General features: G+C 35.6%; 2 protein-coding genes across 5 annotated transcripts in view; one reads left to right on the forward strand and one right to left on the reverse strand.

The window, feature by feature from the left end:
* LRBA (LPS responsive beige-like anchor protein) overlaps positions 1 to 27,986 on the reverse strand; it is a 742,057-nt gene that overhangs the window by 287,864 nt on the left and 426,207 nt on the right. The window lies entirely within an intron of this gene.
* On the forward strand, positions 21,639 to 26,089 carry MAB21L2 (mab-21 like 2). Its single transcript, XM_074272522.1, has one exon. It carries the CDS (start codon positions 24,490 to 24,492, stop codon positions 25,567 to 25,569), a length of 1,080 nt encoding a protein of 359 aa, XP_074128623.1. The 5' UTR covers positions 21,639 to 24,489; the 3' UTR covers positions 25,570 to 26,089.

Here is a 27,986-nt window from a genome sequence, read left to right on the forward strand (position 1 = left end):
TTGTTTAGTTCCATTCCGAAAAGCCCTTTTGGGACATTAAGCCTGCATTTACCATAATACGGATTAAACTCTCTTTGTCCTGTTGCTCAGGGTTTGTTAGCAGGTTAGTCTTTTTACATTTTTACATTTTTCACAGCCTGCCTGCAGCTTACCCTTTAGGCCTCACTCAAAATACTTCTGTGGATTTACAAAAATGCCAGAGTGGTCTTGGGGTTAATTGGAAGAAAAGTGAAGCCTTTTAACACATGGGCTCATTAAACATTTAGCGACATTAGAATCCACTATTCTAGGAAAAGAAGGGAAAAGCTCTGTAGAGACTTTAATAATAATAAGGTAGCAAAAAGGTTGAAAATAATGACTATTGGTTGTATTACAAAATAGAATAGGCTTAATTTAAGTGCCTGCAAAATGGTTTGATGATATAAAAAGTTGAACAAAGATAACCACTCTTCAAAAGTAGAGTTCTCACACTTACAGAAAGTAAGTATTTTGTAGGTATTCAAAAAACTAAAGCTTCAAGTTTATTTTGAGTAATGTGAAGGAATAATTGAAACTTTCAAGGTATTTGACATTAAAACATAGAAGGGAAATTTCTGTTTCAATTTTCTGCCCTAATAGAAGACAACTGTCAAGATTTGATAAAGAAAAATTATTTCTATTAAAAAAAATCTTCATCATATGTACTTGTGGTTACTATGACAGATCTAATCGAACACTCAAAATCTGAGCTACAAACTGTTCTTCAAAACAAGTTCCGAAGTTCTAGATTGTTGATGTTGTTTTTAAATTTGGAGTAATGACCATTCAGTCAAACTCAACAAAGAATATCTGATTAAAGGATTTTTAAAAAATAGAAATGATTTCTTATATAGGCCTAACATTTAAAAAAATTTATTGAGAAGGGTAATAGGGTTTTTCTTCTCTTTATAAATGAAAAGCTGAGATATGCTTTGGCATGTTGCTATTTAGTTATTTTTATGAAGCAAGCTGATTGTTATCCAGATTAACTTTTCCATTCCACCTCCTCCCAATACCACCAGTTCCACATAAAAAGGAAAAAAGAAAACTCGACAAAATACACAGACACTTGAAGTAGGATTAGATGCATTTGTGCAAGATGCAGATAACAAAAGCAAAAGTGAAGAAAATTGAAGAGACAGCCAAACTCCAGCAACAAAATGGTTAAAGAATCTGAATCATTGTTCCTCTTATTCTAAAAGTCTACTATATTGTGAACAGCGCAAACATCAGACAAGTTAAGATTACTGACCATTATCTCCTTAATTTTCTCCGCTTTCCCTCACATTGCCTCTTGCTATCAGGCTACTATTTTTCCAAAGCTTTACTTCAGCTAAGAAGTAAACTTTCCCTAATCCATCTATTATTGAGCCTTTAATTGGATTGGGAGCAGGGTGGTGTATAAAATAGCCCCTATTCACTCAAAAGGACTGTAGTTTTAGGGACTTAAAGGAGAAAAGTATTGTGAAAGAAAATCCACAGGGAATCAAGGATTAAAAGGTGGCTCTACTGAACTCATCAGCTCCAGGACACAAATGAATTGTTTCCTTAAACAGGTAGCTTTCTAAATAAATAGACTTTGTATTGCAATATAAATAGCTCATCTAAACTAAAATTTGAATAAAAATTTACTTAAAAGTTTAATAATGAATCATATATGATCCTGTAGCTCAGAACTAATAAAGATGAAGAGAAATATAAGGCACAGACAATTTTTTTAGCTCATATACATATTATCAAGATTATATAAAATATAAAAACAAACAGATTTACATACTTTCAGTTGATTTAGCACCAAAGAACTATATGCACATAAAAACTTCTTAAGCAGAATCAAATCCAAAAAGCATTGAAAAAGTACCTACAACATGAAAAGGTCTGTGGTAGATTGTGGAGATATACAAAAATACAATGAAAAAGGATACCCTAGTCTCTTCTTAGGGGAATATTCAACAACAGCATTGTAATGATTCATTTTAAACATTTGAGAAAGGAAATAGAAATGCCTCTGGATTTGCCAACATTTATTTGCATGTCTACCCCCAATTCTATTTTCCTTCATAATATTTTTTTGGGAAACTTTCAAAAAAGCATGTTTTTTCTCCACTAATTCCCAACAAGCTGTAATATTTTCTGGATTTCACAAGCAACCACTACAGCCAGCATACTTTTTTTTTTTTTTTTTTTTTTTTAAAGGAAGCTGAGTGGCACAGCTAATATTGGATTCAGAAAGACCTAGATTTCAATTCTACCTGATGTAATTACTAGCTATGCGACCCTGAGGAAGTCACTTAAACTCTATTTGCCTCAGTTTCCTTATCTACAAAATTCCAGAAATTTTATGGCTGTGGTTCCCACCTACTTCTACCAGGATATTTCTAATCCTCTAGGGAAACTTCGAAGTGGACCTGTGGCTATAAGAGATAACTGGGTCTTTGCTTAAGCAGCAGACATAACAAATGGAAAGAAAAGGAAAAGTCTAAATGAATTCACCAAGTTGCTTTTCACTTTCTGTCTTTTACCAAAAAACTCAAGAGTTGCTTAAAGTAGAATATCGATTAATAAGAAAAGGAATGAAATGTCTAAAAATCTATAGTCTAATTGGTTTTGACTGATTCCTTCTCAATTTCTAATGGCAATAATTTCTTTGCAAGGATGATTAAAATGTTCCTTGTAAATCCCCATAGATGACTTTTAATAAAGATAGTGAGCATGTCAAATTTATTTCAATAACTTTTCAAAGAAATCATAAAAGGAAAAGCTAGTCCAGTTTCAAATCAAAACAAGGGGGAAAAGAGAATGGCTCATCTTTACAAACAAAACAACTCTGTATTATCTGAGAACATGATTCTTTTTTCCATTCAAACACTTGGTTTATCTTTAATATTTTATAATTATCAGTTGTTTGCTATAAGCATAACTCTAGTACACTATGTTTTATTACACACAGAATAAGCCAAGTTGCAGTATCAAAGTGCTTCTTTTTTAATTAATAAGTCCTTATTAAGGACTTATTAAAGTCCTTAGGGGACTTGTTTTAATGAACTGATATGATAGTTCCTAATTAGAATTTCTTTTGTCTATATGTAAAATGAATGTTTCTAAAGTACAGGCTTATACTTTTCTTAATAAGAAGGATAAACTCGAAATTCAGTTTAACTACCATTGTGCTAGATATAGATTCAAGTACAAAAATGAAGAAAACAGTCTTATTTTCAAGGAATTCATATTCTCTTCATGGACTGAGGAAATAGGAAAATACACAGAAATAAGTTTATTATTATTTTTTTTACTATACAAAGCAAATGCAAATTAAGTGAAGATGGTTGAGAAATTCTCTTATTCAGGAAAGGCCTCTTATTCAGGTTTGTTTTTGAACTGAGTTCTGAATGAAGATACGGATTCCAAAAGTATAATTGAGAGAGAGAAAAAAAAGGGCCTAGGGGATAGCTTGCTCAGGGGCATAAATATGGGACAAGAAATATTATATATGGAGAACAGCAAAGTGCTACATGTAACCTTTGATCTTAGTTTTCTCATCTGTAAATCAAGAAGATACTAAATAGTCTTCATTTTCAAAATTCCTTCTAAATCTAAGACTTTTTCCTAGGTATTTTGGTAATATTATTTCAATATATCCATTCAATAGCAAGAAATCTAGAGATAGGACTTTAAATATATTGGATAAATGAGAAGGTACAAACAGTCTGTGATCTGAGGAACTGGAAAGAGTATCCACACTGATGACTGAGGATTATATAGATTTAAAGGTACAAGGGCCTTCAGAGTCATTTTAAGCCTTTTTTTGAAAAACAAACATATATTGCAGCATTTAATTACTGAATATCATTACTAAGATTTTTTCATATCTTTTAAGCAGCATTAAGTGCTTAAAGTTTTAAAAATTATAATCCTCCACTGTTAATTTTGGTCAAAATCTTTAAGTCCTAAGTACAGAGTGCTCTACATAAAGGCATAATTTTAGTTGAATAAATATACAACCAAATTATCTCACAGAACAATCCTGCATTTAAGAAATGAGATAACATGGATAACGATTTAAAAGTAGAAAGCTAAACAAAAATTGAAATTTCATGCCATACTTGGCAAACTCCTTCCTCTACAATAACATCATGGTTTTGTTTTTGTTTAAAGTGTCAGATAAACCACAAAAGGTTATGACCTGAAGTATGTGTCGCCTATAACAACAGAATTTTCATTTTAAAGGGGGAAAAGGCAATAGTTTTCAATCACTTCAAAATTTTAATTTCTGAATAGTTTTATACTTACTTGCCATTTAGAGGAAATTCCTTATGAAGCTGCCTTAGTTTCTTACAATTCTCTTAAGATTTTTTTAAACATTCAAATGGAAATAAATGTTATTTTTATAAGTTTTTCAAAGTATTTTACTTCCTTTGAATTTTTATTTTTGCTTGCCAACTCATCTAATAGATAGCTAAAAGAGCAACCAATAGAAATGGCAAGTCCATGATACTGTCACCCAATTTAATCCCACCACATGGCTATACATGGTATAAATGGTAGGGAATATTGACAGCTTCCTTTTGAAATTTATGTTCTTATTTCACAGAACTAATTCTTAGAAACTTTTTCTTTGAATAAACTTTTTTAAAAACTATTTTAAGATTGCTCCAAAAAACAATCTAAACGTAATAGTTGGCCATATATTTGGAAGGTTAGCTATTAGTTTGAAATAGAAATCACACTGTCTTGTTGAAGACTTACAAAAACAATCAATGAGAGAAGAGACAGACAGACAGACAGACAGACAGACAGACAGACAGACAGACAGACAGAGACAAAGAAAGAAATAGTGTGTGTATCCTAGTCTTCAAAAAACAACATTCTAATAGGGAAATATAGATACCAACATAGGTACATCAGGTGGTAAAAGTGGAGCTGAAACCACTTCCCCACTATGTATACAAAGCCATCATGTGAATGATTAGGGCATTTCTAGACAATATGCAAAATAATTTGCATAAAAGGCAAAATGTCAGAAAGGGGATGAGGAAGAATTCTCCAAGTATTCTGAAAAGTTGGAGCAAGCATGGCATTTCCAGCACACCTTTGAGGAATAAAAAGAAAATGAGTTATGGCAAAGACAAAGACAGATCATCCAGAAAAGCAGCAATGTCCACAGGCATTTCAGAACCAAGGACAAAGAGCTGAGGGAAGTTTCAAGAAAATGCCAGTTCTGTTCTCCATTTATTTTCTCGATGCCTATCTATCCAAAGAACTATAATATATTCTTTTATTTGTGCAAACACTTCAAGTAAAATGATTTTTGCCTCAAACATAAAGAGGCTAAAGATTAACTAGAGATACATTTAAATGTAAGGTTAGGTAAATAGCACAACTCTGCCTAAGTATGGCAAATTTTAATGACAGAAGATTTAGAGTGAGATGACTAAATAGGATTTTTCATTTAAAATAAATTCTTCAGAAAAGCTTGGAAAGACTTACATGAACTGATGCTGAATGAAGTGAGCAGAGCCAGGAGATCATTATACACAAAAACAGCAAAATTGTGACAAATTCTGATAAGACTTAATTCTTCCTAGCAGTATGATGATTCAATACAATTCCAAGAAATTTGGGATGGAAAATGCCATCCACATCCAGCAGGAGAACTATGGAGACTGAATGCATATTGAAAGCATATTGTTTTCATTTTTGTTTGTTTGCTTTTTTCCCTCCTCAGGATTTTTCCCTTTTGTTTCTTCATGACTCATATGGAAATATTTTAAAATGATTGCACATGTATAGCCTATATTAGATTGCTTGTTGTCTTGGGGAGGGGGATAAAGAAAGGGAAGGACAAAAAATTTAGGACTAAGCAACCTTGCAAAAATGAATGCTGAAGACCAAGAGATCATGATATACTTCAACAACAATACTACATGATGATCAATTCTGATGGACGTGTGGCCCCAACAGAGCAGTAATGAAATGAACCAACTACACCCAGTAAAAGAACTCTGGGAGATGACTGTGAACTGCTACATGGAATTCCCAATCCCTCTATTTTTGTTCACCTGCATTTTTTATTTCCTTCATAGACTAATGGTACACTATTTCAAAGTCCGATTCTTTTTGTACAGCAAAATAACTGTTTGGATATGTATACATATATTGTATTTAATTTATACTTTAACATATTTAACATGTATTGGTCAACCTGCCATCTGGGGGAAGGAGGGGAAAAGTTGGAATTTTTCAATGATGAAAAATTACCCATGCATATATCTTGTAAATAAAAAGCTATAATTAAAAAAGGGGGGAAAAACAAATGCTGAAAACTATCTTTACATGTAATTGAAAAAATAAAATACTATTGAAACAACTTCTTTAAAGCTGAAGAAAAGGGAACCCCAGGTGGATCTCTGGGGCTCTGGACCTAAAACAAGCTAAATATTTAATAGAATATTACACAAGAGTTGCACAAGTTAACCTTGAATGTGAAGAGGTACATGCAGTTGGGGGACCACCACCCTAGGAATCTCCCATAGAGGTTAGGGCTTTACTTGAGTCTTGAAAGAAACCAGAGATTTAGAGAGGTGAAAGAGAAGCAGAGGAATGGCACTCTAGGAATGCTGAACAGTCAATGCAAAGGCATTGAGGAAATGGAGTGCTAAAGATGAAAAAAAATTAAATACTGTATACCAGTATGGCTGGTTCAGGAAGGGCATAGATGGAGGCAACATGCAAGAAGACTGAAAGAAGAAAAAAGGACCAGCTAACTATATATACAAAACTAAATTAACATTAATTAATTAATTAAACTAAACTAACCACTAAAGTAACTAAAGGAGATTATATTTAATGTTGAAGATAATGGCTATTAGAGTTTACTAAAGGAGTAATATCATTAGATTTTTACTTAGTCAAATTTTATTTACTAAGCACTGGACTAAAGGTAAAAGGTAAGGTAAGGTAAGGTAAAAAGGACAGGTAAAAGACAATCTCTGCTCTTAAGGATGGAAGAGATAACATGTGTACATTCACACAAAAAATATATACAGGACAAATTGGAAGTGCTTTCAAAGAAAATGAACTGGCAATGAAAGAGAATGGGGAAGGGCTTCTTATAGAAAGATGAGGCTTAAAGGAAGATGGGGAACACTGGGGACAGACCAGGAAGTGTAATTGGGTTTCAGAGACTATAGAGGGGAGTAAAGTAGAAGACGATAGAAATGTAAACCTAGAGGTTAACAGAGGGGTGAGAACTGGGTAGATTTGAGAATCATCAACACAGAGATGGACAGAGCTTTATGGGGCACTCAGTTAGCTATAGCAATACAAATGAAAATCTCGCAGAAGCAGACTGTAGGCAGAAGAAAACCAAGAATAAGTGGTATCACAAAAGCCTAGAAAGAAGGGAATATTGTGCCTCACGGTAATAAGGAAGTGACGAACATCCTGAGCCCTTATCCTTGAGCCAACCAACTCTCAAAGAATGCCCCAATTTCTTTTAAAGAAAAATCAGCCTAACTTGCATAGGGTGAAGGGTTAAGGACCCAACCCTCCAGCACTTACCACAGTACCTAGCTCATAGAAGGTGCTGAATAAATGCTTCCTTATTAATTCCCCTTAATTAACATTAAAGGAAAAATAACAGTACCATGGTCAAGTTGACTACAGATTTGTTGTCTAATCTCAATTGGGCTCTCATTGAAGCAAGTCATTTCATTCCTTTTATTCCTCCTTAATTGATTTGCTATTCTTTCCCCCACAAAAGTGGTTCCAAACCTTCTCTATACCTTGTTTCTTCCCATCCAACCCTTTGGCTCCTCTCTCTACGGCAGAGGATCTCATTCCTGCCTAATAGAGAAAATAAAGATCTTTCTATGATCTCATAAGCTCCCATGGATCCAACTACAATCTCTATGGAGTTGATGCCCAACTCTACATATCTAGCTGAAGTCCTCCCCTAAAAAAAGGCATATACTGAAAATGGAAAATAGTCTTATCTGATGATCGGCTTAGACTAGCAAGTTATACCATATACAATAATAACCTTTGAATGGATAATCTACCTAGGTATAAAGGTCACTGAAGTCTTTGAGGATACTTTGTTTTAACTTACCTTAGCGCTTAGTGTTTATAAATTTATGAATGAAAAGGTAGAGTGCTACAAAATATTAGCACAAGGGCTAAGTCTGAGTGGACCTGAACTTGCACAAAGTTCAGGAGTGAAAGCAGTAAATACTTAGTACAGTGTCTAGCACATAATAGGTCCCTAGTAAATGCTTTTCCCTTTCTCTTTTTACCATCATAACAACTTTGGGAGGTAGATGTTATTATGATTTCCATTTTACAGTTTGGGAAACTAAAGCAGATGGAGGCTGTAACTAGCCTATGGTCATATAGTTAGGTCTTGCCATCTAGCTTAGCACTTTTATTTAAAACATAAATACATTTTGGACTAATATTTTACATTGCCAACATATTTCTAAGGATATAAAAGAGTATTCTTAAGATTGTTTTTAAAATATCTACCAATTCTCAACATATATATATATATATATATATATATATATATATATATATATATATATATATATGATATGAAAATAAAAATGAAATTCTTTAAAAGTTTACTTTATTTATGTGAAATCCTATCAAAAGTGTTCATATCATATCAAAATACTTAAGCCTGATATTTAAGTCAAAAATGTACTCAGCAAAATTGAAAGAATTTGGAATCTTAATGAAATTGAAAACATGACTATTAGTCCTCTAGATTCAGGGCTACTCATGATTCTCCAGACATCAAAAAAAGCCTACTAATGTGCCATATATTAAGGAAATTTTTAAAAATGGAATTTTTCATTTGGGGGGAGGTGGAAAAAGGAAGGAATAAAAATGTTTCCAAAATTGATCAGGATCTAAAGACTATAGCTTAGTACTATCTGAACTTTCCAAGTACAAAAGCCCAGAGTCTACCTAATAACAGGCCGCAGTAAACAGGAAGTCTCACCAATGAGCAAACAAAAACTATCCTTAAGCTCTCAAACAGTTGGAGACATGTCATAGGTGGCACACAAAGAAGGTAAGAGGCCAAAAAAAAAGTTCATATAATATTAGAAAGATGAAAGAATCAGAAGTCATAAGGAAAGAAACGAAGCCCCCAAAGAAACAAAGTACAATGCTCTTTTGTTTAAATAGATCACTATGTTAATATGGAAAATACTAAATCTATTCAATATTTAACAAAACTTGGCTACTTTTAAATCTCTTCAAAATATCGTATCCAATGTGATATTAATGACATGTAGTAATAATAGTTCTTATTTTACAATATAAAATCTGGAATACCATCAATGGTTTGTTCAGCTTGCATAAGTCACAACTGATTGGACACAGTCCCTGTGGGCATGCCATTTCATCCAGACTGGACGGTTCATTAGTCATAATTACTATAACTGTACAGCAGAGACTGCAGTTTTATCTCATCATACATCTTTGATAAAGCTGCTTCAATTTCTGCTTCATCAGCATGTAAAGTTACATTATTGGAGTCTTGTTTTCCCAATCGGTGATTAACAGAGGTTATGCTTCTAATCAAACATGCACTTGGTCTTCAGCTCGTACATCTAGGAAAGGCACAGATATGACCATCATTTGACCTTTCATTTAAAAATAAACTACCATAATACTATGAATCTGAAACCAAAATCCTTGTATTGCAGGAAAAATTAAACAAAGGAATTTGCCTATTAAAAGCTGATCACTGCACTTATCTAATGAGAGTCACTAACTATATTTGCTTCTCCTTAAACATTAAATTAAACACCAGAACACACCCATACATATTTATTGGTTTTAAATGTCACTCGCAAAAGTGTCATAAGACAAATATTACTTCTTTCAAACAGTATTTTATATAAAGAAACCATGTAGGCATCCAGAAAGCAAAGTGATCACTAATACAGGATTATTCAGGAAGGCTAAAGAACAGATGGGTAATAGATGCTGAGGAACGCCAAAGAATAGCACAGCTCTTTTTTAAAAGGAAATGTTGCCAAAACATGTTTTGAAGGTAAAACATGATGAAACTGATGCATTAAGAATTTTTTTCTCCCACTTCTGTTAGAGGAAACAATAGGCCCTGTCTCACTATTTGCATGTGCAATATGTCCTCACTGTAGACCACATGAACAGTCATAATCGACAGTTACATGCAGGCACTGAGGCTGCAAAAATCCCAGAGTAATTAGTGTTGTCTGAATGCAATGACATCTGTGTTCTCATGGTCCTGGAGACCTGTCAGGCCAATAAGATGTATATGAAAAAATATGACAAGCATTGCAAATGCCCTTCTGAAAGGTCTCAGTTTTGGAAAAGGCTGAAGAAATGACACATGCCTTTTTTTTGTTGTTTTTGTTTTTTTGGTTAAGCTATATATGTATCAGCTAAATCCTAAACTTAAAACTTACCTACTTTTAAAGATCTTTTGAATCACACTGCATTTGACTATGGATGAATTACTCAGAAGGTAGTAAAATAATATTAAAATAATACAATGAAACAGGATATTCATTTCTTCAAAGTTTCATTAATATAAGATTAAATATTTACTTAACACATGGGTTTCTGTGAACATGTGCACATTCAGAATCAAAATTATTTGTTTTTAATTCATACACCAAATTGAGTTATGTTTTTGTGGAGCTTTCTTTTGTTTTGTTTTTTTTCTTTTCTTTTGTTACTTATCATACCTATATACAAGTCTTCCCTTTGTCACATTCTGTCCCTTACCCGACTGGAAATGAAATAGTTTAATATTATATATATTTATATTTCTCATAATTGAGCTCACTATTATGCTATATTCACAAAGCTTTGTTTTAGGACACCTAATGTTTTTGCTTATTGGTGCCCATGGCTCCGGTCTCTCTCTGGGCTATAGCAGTATGTTTGAGCATGCACTTGCACCAAGAAAGACATTAGTCATCATTAACAGAAGCACTGACACCAAATCTAAGTGCCTCTCCACAATGACCAAGTGGCAATCATCTTTCTCTTACACTGTCACTGCTGATTAGGATTTTCTTTCATGAAAATTTAATTTGTTCCCCCTTTCTGCAGCTTTTTTTTTTTTAAACATTCCTGCAATAACATAGCATGCCAGCAAGACACTGCAGATGCAGCAAAAGAGGCTGTACCTGTAATGTAACCAAAGATAAAAAGACTCCAAGTGCTCAGCTGGATCTTTTATCTTGTCAAACAGAAAAACAGAGATGTAGTGAATGACATCAGTGACAAGAGGAAAAAAAAAAAAAAAAAAAAAAAAAAAAAAAAATATATATATATATATATATATATATATATATATATATATATGAATTGCATCCAATTTCAAAGAACTTGTATGTCTCCAAACTTAAGTGATGAAAACTAAACAAATAGTTTCCTTTAAATATACTAATTTATATAATTCTTAAGGTTTGGAAATTCTAAGGCAACAACACTTCAGTATCGGTTCCCTTTATCTACAATTTTTATCTGTGATCTCTTTTATAAAACAGGGAAAGGAGTGTTCAAGCTCAGATATTTCACAGCAAGCTTAAGAAAATATTTAAACAATCAATCGTTTCAATGTGTGTCAACCTACTTTGTAGTTAAGTCAAACAAAGAAAATAATTTTTAGTTGCAAGAGATAAATGAAAATGATTCATTTGAACACACGCAGGACATTCAGCATCAAGGCAGTGCTGTTGTCTTAGAATCTTGTTCTGTATAATATCAGTGTTAAACAAGATACCAAAGGAATGAGTTATTTAAGGGAAGTTTTTCAAAACATTTACTCTTCTGTTTTATTTCAATGTGTTTAAAGATTTTTTAAAAGTGTAAGCATATGTTATTTTGTAAGCATCTCAGGTCAGCCTAAAGTCCCACTTTGGTATATAAATACTCACATTTTTATATTACTTAAGTAATGTAACAAAATTAGGGATTGAATTTAAATTTAAAACATTTCTAATTTATCTTATAGCTTTCATGAACATGTGCACTTTATGTCAAGAGCTGTGATATTTTGTGCCTAAGTGAAAGTAAACTGTATTTCCCTATTAAAATGAATGAACCATTTGAAATGTTCTTTTAAAACAAAACAAAAAGCCTAACCTCATTTTAGATTTAGGATCAAACCATAATTTATCAAATTATAATCATTAAATTTCCCTCACTCATTGCTACTCTGTGCTACATAAAGGATTTGGGGGTCACAGTGGTTACTACTTAATCGCTAATACATCAAATTTACCAGGGGTTCAAGTTGGATTATTTTTTCTTTTTAAAATGATGGCTAGCTACAAAGTTTAAGATGAGAGAAGAAATTAAGATAGATTTTTGAAGGGCATTCTCTAATCGTTGAACTTCTGTTGTAAGCATACCTTTGATTAAATGCAGAGCTAGTCCAGAATGAAACAAGACTATACCATGGCAACCTAACCTAATTATCCATGAAGAATATGTTTACATATGATCCGACATTTCTATTTTATTCTTGACTACAGAAAGAGTTGCTAATATATTCAAAAGCTTAGAATGAAACTCCATTTTTTGTTGGTATATGTAATCATCCAGTTCAAAACCTAACGAGTCATAATGGTCCATATCCAGCCTTTTCCTGTACCTAACTCCAAGTTCAAATCCAGAAGTTTAGCTCTATAACTTCTACCCCTCAACCAACTCCTACCCCTACCAACCTCCAAGCTACTTGTCAGTGAAAGGTTGGGCGATTTATTGACCACCTCTGGATGCATACTGTCAGGGCTGAAGGAAATATGAGGGTGGGTTGTCGCTACTGTTCAGGAGCTCATTGATAATGACATACCTGCTTCTGTCACCCATTACCCATACTACAAACTACTTAGACCTAACTGAAAAATCAATAGTCTACTTGCACTGGTTCCTGTGGCTGCCTTCTTTGATTGTCAGCTCCTGTCTAGGGTCAGCACTTACATGAAAGGGGCTGTGACTGCCTGATGCTTTCAGGACAACCTAACGATATGAAACTAGCCAACAGAACAGTAAATTCTGTCTCCCTGCCCTCCTCATCAATTAGGCTTTGACTAGGCTTGCCTGTAGAAACCTGACCTTTTAAGTTTAGGTGAATATGGACTAGCTGAACACACCATTGCCCTCAGCACTGAGCCAGGAAATCCACTGACAGGTTAAACAAAACAGAAGGTTGTAACTGTCATAATTTGCATTGCACTTTCACGCCAACAAGGGTGTTATCAGTAGGGGCAAGCCCTGGAACACACAGCTCCCGCACCCTTAAGTCACTCTACTCATAAATTTTCAAGTGAAGTGAGATAAAACATAAATTTACAAATAGCTATGCATTTCTAGTCCCTCATTCTTTCAAATTTGCACTTTGCAAACCCACAAAGTGCCTATCACCAATTCCCTGGGTAGTTACACTGGCCCTCCAATCCCATTACTGACAAACTTCCAACAAACATGACACATGTGTAAAAATATCTCATCCATGTCAGTAGGATGGAATGTAGATAGACAGACAGACAGACTGATAGATACATGGATAGTAAGATAAGATAGATAGGTAGATCACTAGAGGCAAACAAGTAGTCACACTGATAAACTCATAGTTGAGATGGGATATTAGATTTCAATATATTTTCTTTGTCTACTAGAAAAATACAAGTTCAGTACAAACATGCAAGTTATTATCACATATCTGAAAAGAAGTGATGAAATTATTTCCTGCCAAATTACATGCATATAGTATCTTTTACAGTTTTGGGGAAAACTAGGAACATCTGCAAAATAAAAGATGTTAACACTTTTATGCTTGTCAGATCATCTGATGAAAACAAGTAAAAGTATGAGAGAATGCTAAACTTTCTTTCATTTGATTACTCATATTTAAAGAATCCCTCCTTTGCCTGATCTGTCTTTTAACAAAATATGAACATGGAAATTTAAATCTGTTTATAGTGGTATCATCTCACTAAAGAGAATTTTTTTTCATTGTGTAAACCAGTTAGTTAATTGTGAATCTGAGGCCTTTTTTTTTTTTTAAAGATCTAAAAACAAAACATACTTTTTGTCTTAGTCAATGTGTCACAAGGCTTGATGGTGATCCCATTCAAAAACTGAAAACTTCTTCCCAATTCCTAGGATTCCAAAAAACAATTTACCTACTAATTCTCAATTAACTGTACCTAATCTTCTGTATCTCTCCCAAATCACTCCCATCTCCCATCTATCATCTCTCTAAAATTACAAGAAATTGTAATACAATTTTATACAATATACAATAATACAATTGTAATACAAGAGATATGCTAATACATATTAGAAGGGCCTGTTCAACATTTCCATTTTAATACCTAGTTTGTATTAATTAATCACTAAAATGTTAAAACAAAACTCAACAAGCAAACAATAACTTAATAATGTATCTGTCACCAGAGCCTGGGTTTCTCTGATATGTAGTTTGTTGTTTTTTATGTGCGCTTGCAATACAAAGAACAACAATTATATGGAAATAATCCAATGATAACATTTCAATTCCATGTATGACATGGTATGGAAAAATTCCCTTTCAGTTTACTTTTTCTCTAGGATTCTCCCAAGTTGAAAGTCTTCAAACATTTATCCTAAAGAAGCAGAACGAGTCAAAAACTTATTGCCTAAAAAAAGTTCTAAGACAAAAGTAACTTAGAAACATTAAATATTAACAAAATTTCAGTTATTAATCAAGATAAGCACTGAGATGTGTGACACGGTTTTGAAATTAAATGTTTCATTTACTTTAAAATCAAACAAAATCCCAAACAACTGCAGCACAATTACCCATTAAAAATAGTAGGCTTGAATGAGTCTGGATGCATCCCTTTGCAGACCTAATGTGATGATTAACTATGTATCTGGTGGCATGTCAAGTCCTTTTGCTGTGCCTATCTGATAGTAAAGTGAAAGGGCATGGACAGTGTCCAGTCCCAGCAAGCAAATCATTTGGAAACAGTCATAGCCATAGATCAAAGTTTTTTCTCTCTACCTAGAACCGATTTAAATCCACCAACTCAGAATTTCCAGCACACAAAACCAATCAAAATAAGAGAATGACTCCTTAGGATCTAGTGATAATAAAGGAAGATAGAAAGGAAAAAAGCAGAAAAGAAACAGATTAGCAGTGCCCTGAAAGCCATAGACCAAGACAGCTGTTTTACATCCCAGCTTTACTTTAAGATGGTTAAAAAAAAGTTTCCAGCCCTTGGATCATCAAATACTATTTCAATTAGGCTACACAGATGTCTTTTCTATGTAACAGGAGCCAACAAGGGATTTTTTTTTTCACCACTATTAAGAAATGGTAGAAATTTCTCTGCACATCCCTTTTAAGCTCTCATTCACAAAAAAAAAAAAAAAGAAAGAAAGAAAGAAAAAAGTTGGGGAAAATATTAAGAATAAGCATCCTTTTTTTTTTTTTTTAAATAGCAAAGTCTATACACAAAAGTTCATAGCTTTGTATTTCCAATAGATGTATAACAAGGATTGCAACAAAGCTTTATAATTAGCAGGTGTCAAATCAATGCTAAAAGAGTAATGGGAGTAGGATGTCTTCAGCAAATTTGAAGACAAGTAAGAAAAGCTTAAGAGGCTAGTTTGCTCAGATTTAAGACATTAAGCACTGTAAAAAGCTATTTAAATGCTATTCACGTGCTGCATTTCATGTCCTTCTTTGTTAAATATAGGTCCTCACAAAAACATCTTAAAAATCATGAAGGCATAAAATGCTAGCAATTTGTTTTTATCTAATTTTAGGTTGGCAGCAGCATGTTGCTAATAAGGACAAGATCAAAGATTTGATTTCCTCTAAAAACATCTTTCTTTGAACTGAGGACCACAAGCTATATAACCATTGAATAACTGAGTTAATCATACAAGACTTTTTAATTTTTTGGAAATATATAAATCATTGCAGAGTTCAAATCAAACTTATATTTAGTTATTTTAAGTTACTATCAACTAAAATCTGAAAGTTAATCTAGTTTAAATCGAAAATACTCATAAAAAAATAAAATGCCCATAGGAGGTATTGAAATAGGGAAGAAGAATATGGAAATGACCCTGGACAAGTCAGGAATCTTTCTGGTCTTTTGATGAATAAGATAATTAGAATCCATGAACTATCATATCTTTTTCAACCCCACCACTTAGGATGCTTATTCTTTGTTCTACTTTTAAAATCAAGAAAAAATAGTAACATTTTCTATGGGGAGACATGTGGGAAGGCAAACAGGACCTATAATTTCACTGGTACAGGGAACAGCTAACCATATCTCATAGTTTTAGAGAGTTGATAGTGTGGGGAGGGACCAAGATAAGTGATTTTGCTTAAGATCAAAGGGCTAGTAAATATATGAGAGGCTGAACTAAGTCTACCTGATGCCAAAACCAGCTCTCTATCCGCTAAATTATATCATGATTATAGATAGATTCATTATTTGGAAATGAGAAGACTATTATCTCTTCCAATTATATTAAAAGTTAGTTCTCAAGAATAAATCAGTCACTATTAATACATTATAACAAACTTAGTATGATAGTAAAAAACTCATTGAAGATACCTAATTCACATTTTCCAGAAAATGATATTTAAAAGTATTGAACAGAAGCCATTTTGTCTTTTTTAATACAACGAAATAATGTTATGTTTATACGTGTACATATAGAACAGGAACAGACTGTAATAGAGTGCTGGGCCCAAAATGAACCAGACCTGAGTTCAATATCAGCTTCTGACACTTACTAGCTATGTGACCCTGGGCAGGTCATTTAACCCCTTTTGCCTCAGTTTCTTCTTTTATAAAATGAGCTAGAAAAAGGAAAGGAGTGCCTTTGGCAATAATATCCTAAATGGGGTCACAAAAAGTCAGAAACAACCAACTAACAATATACGTATACATGTTATACATATTCATACATGTATGCACGCGCGCACACACACATAGATTCTACCCTGCCATCTCATCCACAAGATGTGGAGGTGGCCCTGAATTCTTGAAGGTTATACCATGAAAGTGCAAGCAAACTCTGGCAGGTGTTTTAAGTTCAGAAAGCTTGTGAGTACAGGTTCAGTTACAAGATGAATGTCAGCTGTTTGAGGATTAGCCCAGCTACCTTTGGTTAAGCCAATCTGGTGATTGGCTACAAGGTATCAACATTTTCAGTCATAGCAATTCTCAAAGACTAAATTGTGGGGATATTAACAATCTGAGGAAGAAGTATCCATGATAATGGAATTAGATTTTGAGTTAAAATATATAATAACATTTATTTTGTTGACTTCCAATTAAAAAGCTATATACTTTGTTTTTCTGCAATGCAAATACTTTATTTGATTGCTTTACAATTGATATTAAGTTCTGCATGATTTAGTTAATATACTATACCTATACCAAGTTGTGGAAAAACTGAGCAAAACCTTTTCATAAATCTTAGTGCCTCTTTTCTAGACATAGCTTATTAGAATTAAGTAGCAATTCTTAAAATTTAGATAATCCATCTATGCCCAAACACCACTATTTATATTATACACCAAACAGAACTCCAATGGTCCCGGGGCTATTACAAACAAAAAATACATTTTAAAATTTTCATCTGTCATCCTGTAGAATGATAGACTTATTGTTGGAAAATAAACTAAGAGTTTTATCTAACTGCACATCATTTCTAATATAATTTCTTTTTTTCTTAAGTACTCTGTTCATCAACCAAAGACATTTATGGTTTTAAAAATAGATGATTTTTAATGAAAAAAGTTTAACTCCTTCTAACAATATGGATGACCTCTTCAAATGATTAGAAGACCATTCAGAGAACTGTTTAAAAAAATAATAATAAACATTAACAAGTTACTCTAGAAAAATTGCAGGATATCAAACATCAAGAGCTAAGAAATAATCTCTATCATACTCACTTTTAGATTTGGGGCATTTGATTACATTACAGAGACTCTTTAAATCAAAATATCGAAAAGTTGATGTGTTATTTCTACTGTTTAAATAGCACAATATTTAAGAAACAGAAAACATATTCCAACTATTGTAATATTACTTCCATTTTATCATCTAACACTTTTTTAAAAAGGTATTTAAAATACAATTCAATGTTCTAGTTTTAACTGGGTAGAATTCTTAAACTGGAGGATTTCCATTTTTAAATGTCTTAAAGAAATGTGATTAAGGTAGACATCTGAGTCTAAATTTAACAGTCATAATAACAAAAAGGAAAAAAAAAAACTCCATGCAAAGGAAAAGTAATGAATCAGTCAAGTAAAAAAAACGAACAACCCTCCCACCAAGCCCACAGAATCCATAAACATTTTTACACAACATTTTAAAAGAAAATAACAAACAATCCAATAATTTTACAATGCTTCTAAGATCGGCTGCTAGGAAACAAAATCAAATAGCTCAAGATTTATGTACTGCTCATTAAAGGCTAGTGAAATAGATACATTATTTCTACAGTAATTAAAAGAATAGATACCTTCCAAGTCTCCCAGGTATGATAAACTCAAGAATGAATGACAGGGTTAACTCAGTAAACATAGTTCTGAGATCAGTAAATAATAAAAACAATCCACAGTTTAAGGACTTTGTATTCTCTGGAAATGTAAACAGGATTATAACTGTCAGGTCTACAGAAGCACTGACTTCAGCCATTAGTTTGGTTTTACTGTTGAGAAACCCAACATCTACTACTGAATCATTTCTTTTCAAATCCACACATTCCCTGCAGCAGTTTAAGCTTCATCAGTAGTGCAGGAATGTATAAAAATGACAGACAAAGGGCATTAGTTCTTTTCCTATGCTATTTTTCTAAAAATGGAAGTACAGAATTGTTTTTACAAAGCAGTTAGGTTGAAGCTATTTGAAGGCAGTTATCTACTAGGGAGGAAAAAAAAATCTAGAGGCAAGAAAATTATTACATTTTAGACTGTTACCCTTGAGCGAGATTCTTGGAAAACATAGTACAATGTTACCAAATAAGCAATGAACTATCATAACATTTATATTTTAGTTTAATTATCCATAATTTTTCAGTTTAAAATGTCTTAAATATTTTATGTTCTACTTCAGTACGTAGCAACAACCTTTATATTATTTGGAGAATAGTATACTTCCAAAGATAGCATAATACCTCCAAACTTTCTATATTAAGCAAGTAAATGGTAGATCCCAAAGTTATGTTATATGCCAAATTTTCACTTGAATTGAAATTCTTGCATTAATTATATAGGAATGATTAAACAAAAATTTTCTATTTCAAAGTTTTCCCCCCATTCATCAATCATTTATTTAAAAAGACAAAAGGAGTAGAGTTAATAAAATCTCATTTATTCAAAATCCAACACAAACATAAAACTAGGAAGCTGATCAAAAACTGTTCTCTGAGGAAGATATATATGCATATATATATATATATTTATATATACATTTACATATACATACATATCCATCTATATTTATATATAATTAATAGCTTAACTGAGAGAACTTTTATTTAAAATTCAAAAGGGCATATTTTTCTAAATAAGATTATTTTAAAAAATAACTAGTTCCGAAAAGCCCCCCCACCCCCTCCCGTACTTTCATCTGGCTATTATGATGCCTCATTAAGATAAGCCTAATACTGAGATCATAGTATCCAAATCGTACTACACACACCCCAACAATTAAAAAAAGATTTTAAACCACCTTACCAATATTTCCCCCTCCCCCTTTCAAGTATCCTTTGCAGAAGAAGCTCTCCCTAGCAAAACACACCATTGCTCCAGGCAGTAGCTTGCTGCTATTGGCACTGCCTAAACCAAACAAACAAGATGTTTAACAGTCAAATAAAATGTCCTGCAGCCTCCCTAATGAATTTGTCAAGGACCATCAGATCTCCCCCACCCCCACCTTACTCCCTTGCCTCATTAACTCAAGTATGATGAGACGGATTATAACTAGAGAATACAGATCAATTGGTCTGAAGACTTCAAGTGGCTTTTAGCCTTGAGAGTTTCCTTTCTCTCACTTGGTCCTTTTAATAGAATACAGTATCTCCTCCAGAAGGGGCTGCCACTTCGTTTTAATACACCATCAAGGAGCTGCTGATGGACTTCTATACTAACATACATAAAAGCAGAGGTGACAAGGGCTCTTCAATTACAACCTCCTTGGATACTGTTCCCCCTTCAATTATTCATCTTGGGGAAGAACTGATCCGCAAATACACAGATGAAGCTGCTCTTAATGCAGGGCAGCCGCAAAGACGAGGGGTTGGGAGTGGGGGTAGACAAGGGGGGGGGGGGAGAATTGCATGGTGCTATTTGCTGGAAGTGTTTAAGTTTATTGCTCAAATGATGTTTCTAATTAGTGCCCGGGCAATAAATTAAAGTCGGCTTTGTTTAACTGATTTATTATTTACTAGCACTCCTACCTCAGGATAAATTGGTAATGAATTGTTTTTAAATCAAAACATTTGTAACACTGTATCATCATTCAGCCTCTATGTAAAATGAAGAAAAAAGCCGGAGAAACTAGTGGGAGTTTCAACTGTTTGGGTTGTTTGGCGAAGTAGTAGTTGGGAGAAGAAGGTGGATCAGCAAGAGGATGGTTGCGTGCGTTCACGTATCCCCACAGAGTGCCTTTCACTCTATGCTGCTTCCACTGGCTCCGCTCTCTGCTCTCCGCCATTCCCGAAGAAGCGTGGGGCTCCCGGCAGGACAGAAAAGAGGGAGGGGGAAGGAAGGCGCTCTCGCCAGAAATCGCTGTCCGCCAGGAGAAAATGGGTCCAGACAGTCAGGTTAGAGATTCCTCCGACCCACTACGAGGTATGAGCAAACCACTGCTCCCCGGAACAGAGGGAGGTGCCCCGCCTGGGGGAAGAGAAGCGGAACCTCTGGGGCCTCAGCTGCTTCCCTCCTAGGAACAATGATCGTAGGCCGCTCCGAACGCTCCCGCACCCTGGCTAGCTCAGTCATCTGTCTTCTCGGAGTAACTGCCCTCCAGAGAAGCTGGGACATAGCACTCTGGGGTCTGGTTTGACAACTTCCCTAAGGAAAGTGGCCTTCTCCACCCGTTAATAACTCCCAGAGTGCGGGTATGACTGAGAAATGAATAGAAAGCCCTGTTACCACTAACAGGTCAGGGTTCCCACCTCGCGCACTAACTTCGAAGTCGCTTCCTTTCCTTTTAGGTCTGGGGCACTTCTTTCCCAGCACTCTCGAACCTACGCTCGATCTCGGACCTCCGAGGCTCGCCTCCGCCCCCTCCAACCTCCCAACAGTGCGGCACGGGGCTTCTTCCGCCGGCGACGCGCTAGGCAGAGAGCCCACGTCGGCCCCGGCCCCAAAGTCACCTTGTTCCAACGATCGGAAACGCCCTCCTTTCCCATTGCTCTTCACCGCAAACAGCAGCCCTACGTCCAAATCCCACCTCCTGAAGTAAGCCTGCTAATTCTGGACAAATTCTGGTGCACTAAAGGAGGAGAAGAAGAAACGGGGTGGTGGTCGGTAAACTAGAGGAGCTGGGGGGGGGGGGGTAGCTGCTGCAGACCACAGAGGAGAGAATGCCGGAGCCTTGAGCTCCCTCCAATCTAACGCAGAGGAGCTCGAAATTCGCTTCGTTCCACAATTTGGTACAAGTCCCCAAATTCTGAGCGCCGTTCTCTCAACTTTCTAAGGCACTACTACTCTGCTCAAGAAAAGCGAGTGATCCATCCGCATCCATACAGCTGATTCTTATTCCTGAGGATTCACTCAAGTCACCTACCCAGATAAAAGTCAGACGCCCCTCCCTTAGCAATCTAACTAAAAGAGATCTGTCTATCCCCTGGGTGTATAGTTTGTTTTAAGGCAGTAGAGCCACGCTCCTGAGGTTTTGGCTTTAAGTTTCAACACTTCTAGAAACAAAAACAAAAACAAAAAAACCAAACTTAAAACCTAAAAATGCCTCTCAATTTTACTCTCCCCCAACTAAAAGTACCCGCTTAACTACAATGAGTGTAGGTTTGAGGAACAACGCAGACTGGAAATTCTTTTAAAAGGAAGAGAGGAGCGTTCTAGGAGATCAGAATTTTACTTTGCAAAGATGACATAAGAAACGCAAGCGGTTTTAAAATTTGCACATACTGACTTAAGCTGGGAGCTTTTTAAACGGTTTCTAAAGTGAGCAATAAAAGAATAACGATGATAGCAGCAACGCTTTTAAAGCAAGTCCACTTCGAAACAAGTTACTTTTTTTTACAAGTCATAATTAGTTCTACTTAAGAAACTATTTTAAATCGCCTCAAATTAAGGAGAATTCTAGTATCAGTGTATATTTAAAGTTTAACTGGTTTACACTTTAATGTTGTGTGCTTGCTAATCGGCAATGTGGTCAAAATATTTCCTGAGATTAAAATACGGAGATTAAAGTTATTTAGTAGGAGTTATGCCTTAATAAATGGAACATTTGACATGAAAACGAGGAAGCAAAACATTATGAAGTAAAATAAGGTGCTGGAAACTACTCTGCTCTAATCACTTTCTCTGCAGAGTCCAAATTTCAGTTAAAGATTTATCTTCAGGAGTAAAACCCATATCTAAAATCTGAGTCTCTCCTCTCCCGTCCCCATCTACATTTCTCAGCAGCAACGGACGTGTAAGGGGAATAGAAGACTTTGGAGAAGGAGAAATGAGAGAAATATAATTGCCCTGCCCGGACCAAATCCCTTACTCTTCCCACAAAACTGACCATAAGTAAAAATGATTTATGTAAAGTGACTTGCATCTTGTCCTTGCGTATTGATAGAACGCAAAAATAAAGAAATGAAAAAATAAAGCCCCCAAATAAAAACAAAACCCCGCACCTTTCTAAATCTGTACTATTCTTTCTGCCCCCTCCCCACTTTACATTCCTGCCATCTTCAACCTAGACGGTCTTCTTAGCAACTGAGAGGTCTATACCTTCACCTCCTCCGCTCCACCCCCACCCCCACCTCCATCAGGGAGTAGTGATATATGTATATATGCCCGCTTGGATTCTTTTGGAGTCTGCATATGGCTATACGATCTCCTCTTCTTTCTCTACTTCTCCTTGCCCCCTTTCTCCATCACGTGAAGTGGTGGCAGCTACCCGGTTCTAACGTGCATATATCCTCTCTAGGATTGGCTACAGCGGTGACAGCTCGGACTGCGATTGTATGATCTGACGCTCCACCCACTTCACGATGGCCCAGGGACCATTCATAAACTAAACAACTCCAGCAAACCTCTAGACAGAGAAAGAGAGAGGTTGAGGCTCACACACCAGAGTGAGGGGAGGGGGGCGAAAGAGACAGCGGGAAAGAGACAGAGACAGAGAGACAGACAGAAGCAGGCAGAAGAGAGGGGCGGGGGGAAGAGACAAAAATAGAGGCTCTCTCTGAAAGCAACAGAAAGGGGGAGGAGGAGAAAAACCCAGGGTCGTAACAACTACACCACAGATGCAACGCAAGCAACAACTTCGTCAAGATAACACAGATTTTGTGAGAGACAGAATTATAAATTTCAAAACCGAAATGAATCTTAAACAACTTCCACCGGTGTGTACCTAGAGAAAGACAAGATATCCTTTCAAATCAAAAAAAAAAAAAAAAAAAAAAAAAAAAATTTGGGTCCAGAAAACGCCTCCGGCAGGAAAAGAAAGAAACCACCACAACAGAAGCGCTCCAAGAGGCAGAGACAAACACTGAAAGCAGCACACCTCCTGTGAACCTCGGATGCTGCCATGGACTGAGTTGCACTTTTCCGCCCAGAGCATTAATTACAGCCTTCTTTCCTGAATTTGGGGGAGGGATAAAACAGTGTAAACTCTTCCATTCCCATCGGGCCTTATTAGACCGAGGACTTCTTTCATCCTTGGATATAAGTTTTCCAATGAACCATTCAGCCTATATTATTATTTAGTTTTTTGTTTTTTAAATCTAAGGCTGCACTTAGCACTTAAAGGACTGGCGTTTCCAAGTTTGTTGGAGCTGTCTCTTTTACCAACAAGGTTTTTGATTTAAAATTCCATCCCTTTGGGAAGTAAGACTGGATCCTTCTGCATCCCTATTGCAGCCCCCCAAACAACTTCATTTTAAAAATCAAAAGAAGTAACAACAACCAAAGTATTTCAGGTACTTTTCTTTGTTTTTAGTCCCCCCCCCCTTTTTTTTTTAAGAGGAGGAGGAGGAGGGAGGAACAGAAAGAGGTGGAGTGAGAAAGGAAGGGGAGCCAGACAGAAGCTCCACAACTGGGTGGAAAAGAAGAGCGGAGTGAAATTGGGAGGGGGGAGCTGGAGTGGCGGGTTGCCTTTTTTTGCGAGCTGCAGGGCTACCACTAGCGAGTGAACCTTGGATCCCTCAACGTACTGCGAGACCCCGGTGTATAGCCCGGACCTGTGCCCCAACATGATCGCGGCTCAGGCCAAGCTGGTGTACCAGCTCAATAAGTACTACACGGAGCGCTGTCAGGCGCGCAAGGCGGCAATCGCCAAGACCATCCGCGAGGTCTGTAAAGTGGTCTCTGATGTGCTTAAGGAAGTGGAGGTGCAAGAGCCTCGCTTCATCAGCTCCCTGAGTGAGATCGACGCCCGTTACGAGGGGCTGGAAGTCATCTCTCCGACCGAGTTTGAGGTGGTGCTCTACCTCAACCAGATGGGCGTTTTCAACTTCGTGGACGATGGCTCGCTGCCTGGCTGCGCTGTGCTCAAGCTGAGTGACGGTCGTAAGCGAAGCATGTCTCTCTGGGTGGAGTTCATCACCGCATCAGGCTACCTCTCGGCGCGCAAGATCCGCTCCCGCTTCCAGACGCTGGTGGCGCAGGCAGTAGACAAGTGCAGCTACCGGGATGTGGTGAAAATGATTGCGGACACTAGCGAGGTGAAGCTGCGTATCCGGGAGCGCTACGTGGTGCAAATCACCCCGGCGTTCAAGTGCACCGGGATCTGGCCCCGCAGCGCGGCCCAATGGCCTATGCCCCACATCCCCTGGCCTGGCCCCAATCGGGTGGCAGAGGTCAAGGCGGAAGGGTTCAACTTGCTCTCCAAGGAGTGCTACTCCTTGACAGGCAAACAGAGTTCGGCGGAGAGTGACGCCTGGGTGCTGCAGTTCGGGGAAGCTGAGAACCGACTCTTGATGGGCGGCTGCCGGAACAAGTGCTTGTCCGTGCTGAAGACTCTGCGGGACCGTCACCTGGAGCTGCCGGGCCAGCCGCTCAACAACTACCACATGAAAACCCTGCTGCTGTACGAGTGTGAGAAACACCCTCGGGAAACTGACTGGGATGAAGCGTGCCTAGGAGACCGGCTCAACGGCATCCTGCTGCAGCTCATCTCCTGTCTGCAGTGCCGCCGGTGCCCCCATTATTTTTTGCCCAACCTCGACCTCTTTCAGGGCAAGCCTCATTCGGCTCTGGAGAGCGCAGCCAAACAGACCTGGAGGTTGGCCAGAGAGATTCTCACCAATCCCAAAAGCCTGGATAAATTATAGGGTGGTGGAGATTACTTAGAAAAACAACATATTTCCATCCTACAGTGGAAAAGCAAAAACTCCAAAATACAAATTTTTATTTAATCACCAAGCAGGAAGAAGGAAAGAAAAATCCTCACCACCAGATGGAAGAACATTTAAAAAAACAAACAAACAAAATCATCTTGTACAGGAGTGATCTTTCTTCCAAAAAAAAAAAAATGTGAATTTAAAAGATCACACAAAAGAAGCAATCGGACTTTGCCACAACAAAACGAAACCCAAGGTACATTTTCAAATCCATGTATAGTAGTCTTTTCCTCCTTTTATCTCCTCTATTTTGTTTTTTGTTTGCCTGAATGTTGTCACCAAGTGAAAAAAAATTATTTAACTATATGTACAAATTTCTCTTTTAAAAGTTTTACTGATGTTAAATGTATTTCAGTGCCAACTCAGATTATGTGCCCTTCTCTCTCTTGCACCTCTATCCTCACCCTAAACCCACTTGTTGAAAACAGTAATAAAATATTACTTTAACTTTGCATCGACTTTCGTGGATTGTTTTTAAACAGGGCAGGTGAAATCTGATGTGTAACAATGTCTCAAAATAAAAAACAACTTTTGAAGCTAAAGTATGCAGAATCAAACCAAAGTCTGATCGTTAACATTCATAATGTAGCTATAATCTTGCAAAACTCATCCTGCTAATTTATTCCTGACTTAAGTCTGTGCTTTAAGACTGATAAAAATTTATATATATATATATATATATATGCATATATACACATATGTGTACATGTCCAACCTTAATAAGTAAATGTGATTCATTCACATTAAAAATTAATAGATTTGCTTTCTTATACCGTAACTAAAAAACAAACTATTTCAATTTGACTCTGAAATGCAAGGAAACATTTATAGATCTTCTCTGAATTATTAATGCTGTTAGTTGATTTTCTCCCCTATAACCATTTATCCTCTCCAGGCTTTTAAGTAAATAATAAAACTTAGCAATGTATCAGACAACCATACAAGAAAGAACAAAATGGAAATTATATTAGTGATATGTCTAAATTGAAAGGATTAAGACTTTCATTTTTCATTATAGAGGGAAAAGAGAAATACGATTTTCTTGAGTCTCTATAGTATTCTTTCTTTCTTCCTTCCTTTTTTTTTACTATGTAAACATCAAAATAGCTAACCTTTTATTTCATTCCACTACAAAATGATTACTGGGTATATTTTGCTGAAGGTGTTTTGAAGGTGGTTAGAGGTAATTAAAATGGAGAAAAGAGGATACATACTTGATACATAAGAAAAAATAAAATTATAAATTTACAACACAAAATTATTTCAAAATCTTGAACCATGAATGAAAATATGTAGGGAAAATATAATAAATATTAGGAAAAGTTATGAAATTGCCTCCTATCAAAACCACATTTAAAATAATCATCAAACTGAAAATTTGCTAAAGTGTAATTATGTCAAAGATCTTTATTCAGCATTTAAGTTTGTACCTCAAACTTGGAAAGCGAATTAATTCTGAATTTCTTAGAAAAGAAAATAAAGTAGAAACAAACTTTTTCTTTGGACACAAATGAAAAGCCTAAGGCAAAGGGATTGGGGATTAGAGTCCACTTTGAGTTCTGAAAAATGGCTCACCTAATAAATATGGGTTTAGCTTGTAGGGATTACTGTTTCTTGGTTTAAAACTAAACAAAACATACTTCTACATGAAAATAAAAATTTGTGACCTTATCAGTGATGATCTTATTTAATTTAAAAACAGAAACCTAGGCTTACTTTTCTTTGTGATTAAGACAAATAGTAAGAGAAATTGTAAATATAGTGATTCTCTTAGGGACACTTTTTAAGCCACTTTTAATAAAAATAACTTACATTTACATTGAACAATAAAGTTCCCAAAATGCTTTCTTTTCCACTGATTCTATGAAGTTAGATAAGTATTGGTAAATAACAAATGATTAAGAGAGGAAAAGGAAGCTCCAAGAAGAGCTGAAACCTAAAAACTACTAACTTTTTACTTTGAAACCAACAATACTAAAACCAACACCTGAAGTCAGATTTCTTCCCTAAAGTAGCAATAAAAATCTATAAGGCTCCATGATCTTTCTGTTTTAAAAAATTCAAGAAATTTTTAATTTTGTAAATCTTTACTTTTCTCCTGCTTCTTTCAGTTTAATATAAGCCACTGAGCTAAGAATACAAAGCTCTTGACTTCAATTCTCAAACTTATCAAAAACAGATATCATTCAGGTCTATGTAATCAAAAGTTCAAATAATATGAAATTGGAAAAATTATTATTATTATTTTTTACAAATTATTATTTATCTGTATTTTATTTTATATCTGTAATTTCCAGACCCAGACTTAATCCCTGCTAGACATGTTTAGCCAATTTGCTGTGGTACAG

The sequence above is a fragment of the Sminthopsis crassicaudata genome, chromosome 6 (assembly GCF_048593235.1).
Source record: "Sminthopsis crassicaudata isolate SCR6 chromosome 6, ASM4859323v1, whole genome shotgun sequence".
Classification (NCBI taxonomy): domain Eukaryota; kingdom Metazoa; phylum Chordata; class Mammalia; order Dasyuromorphia; family Dasyuridae; genus Sminthopsis; species Sminthopsis crassicaudata.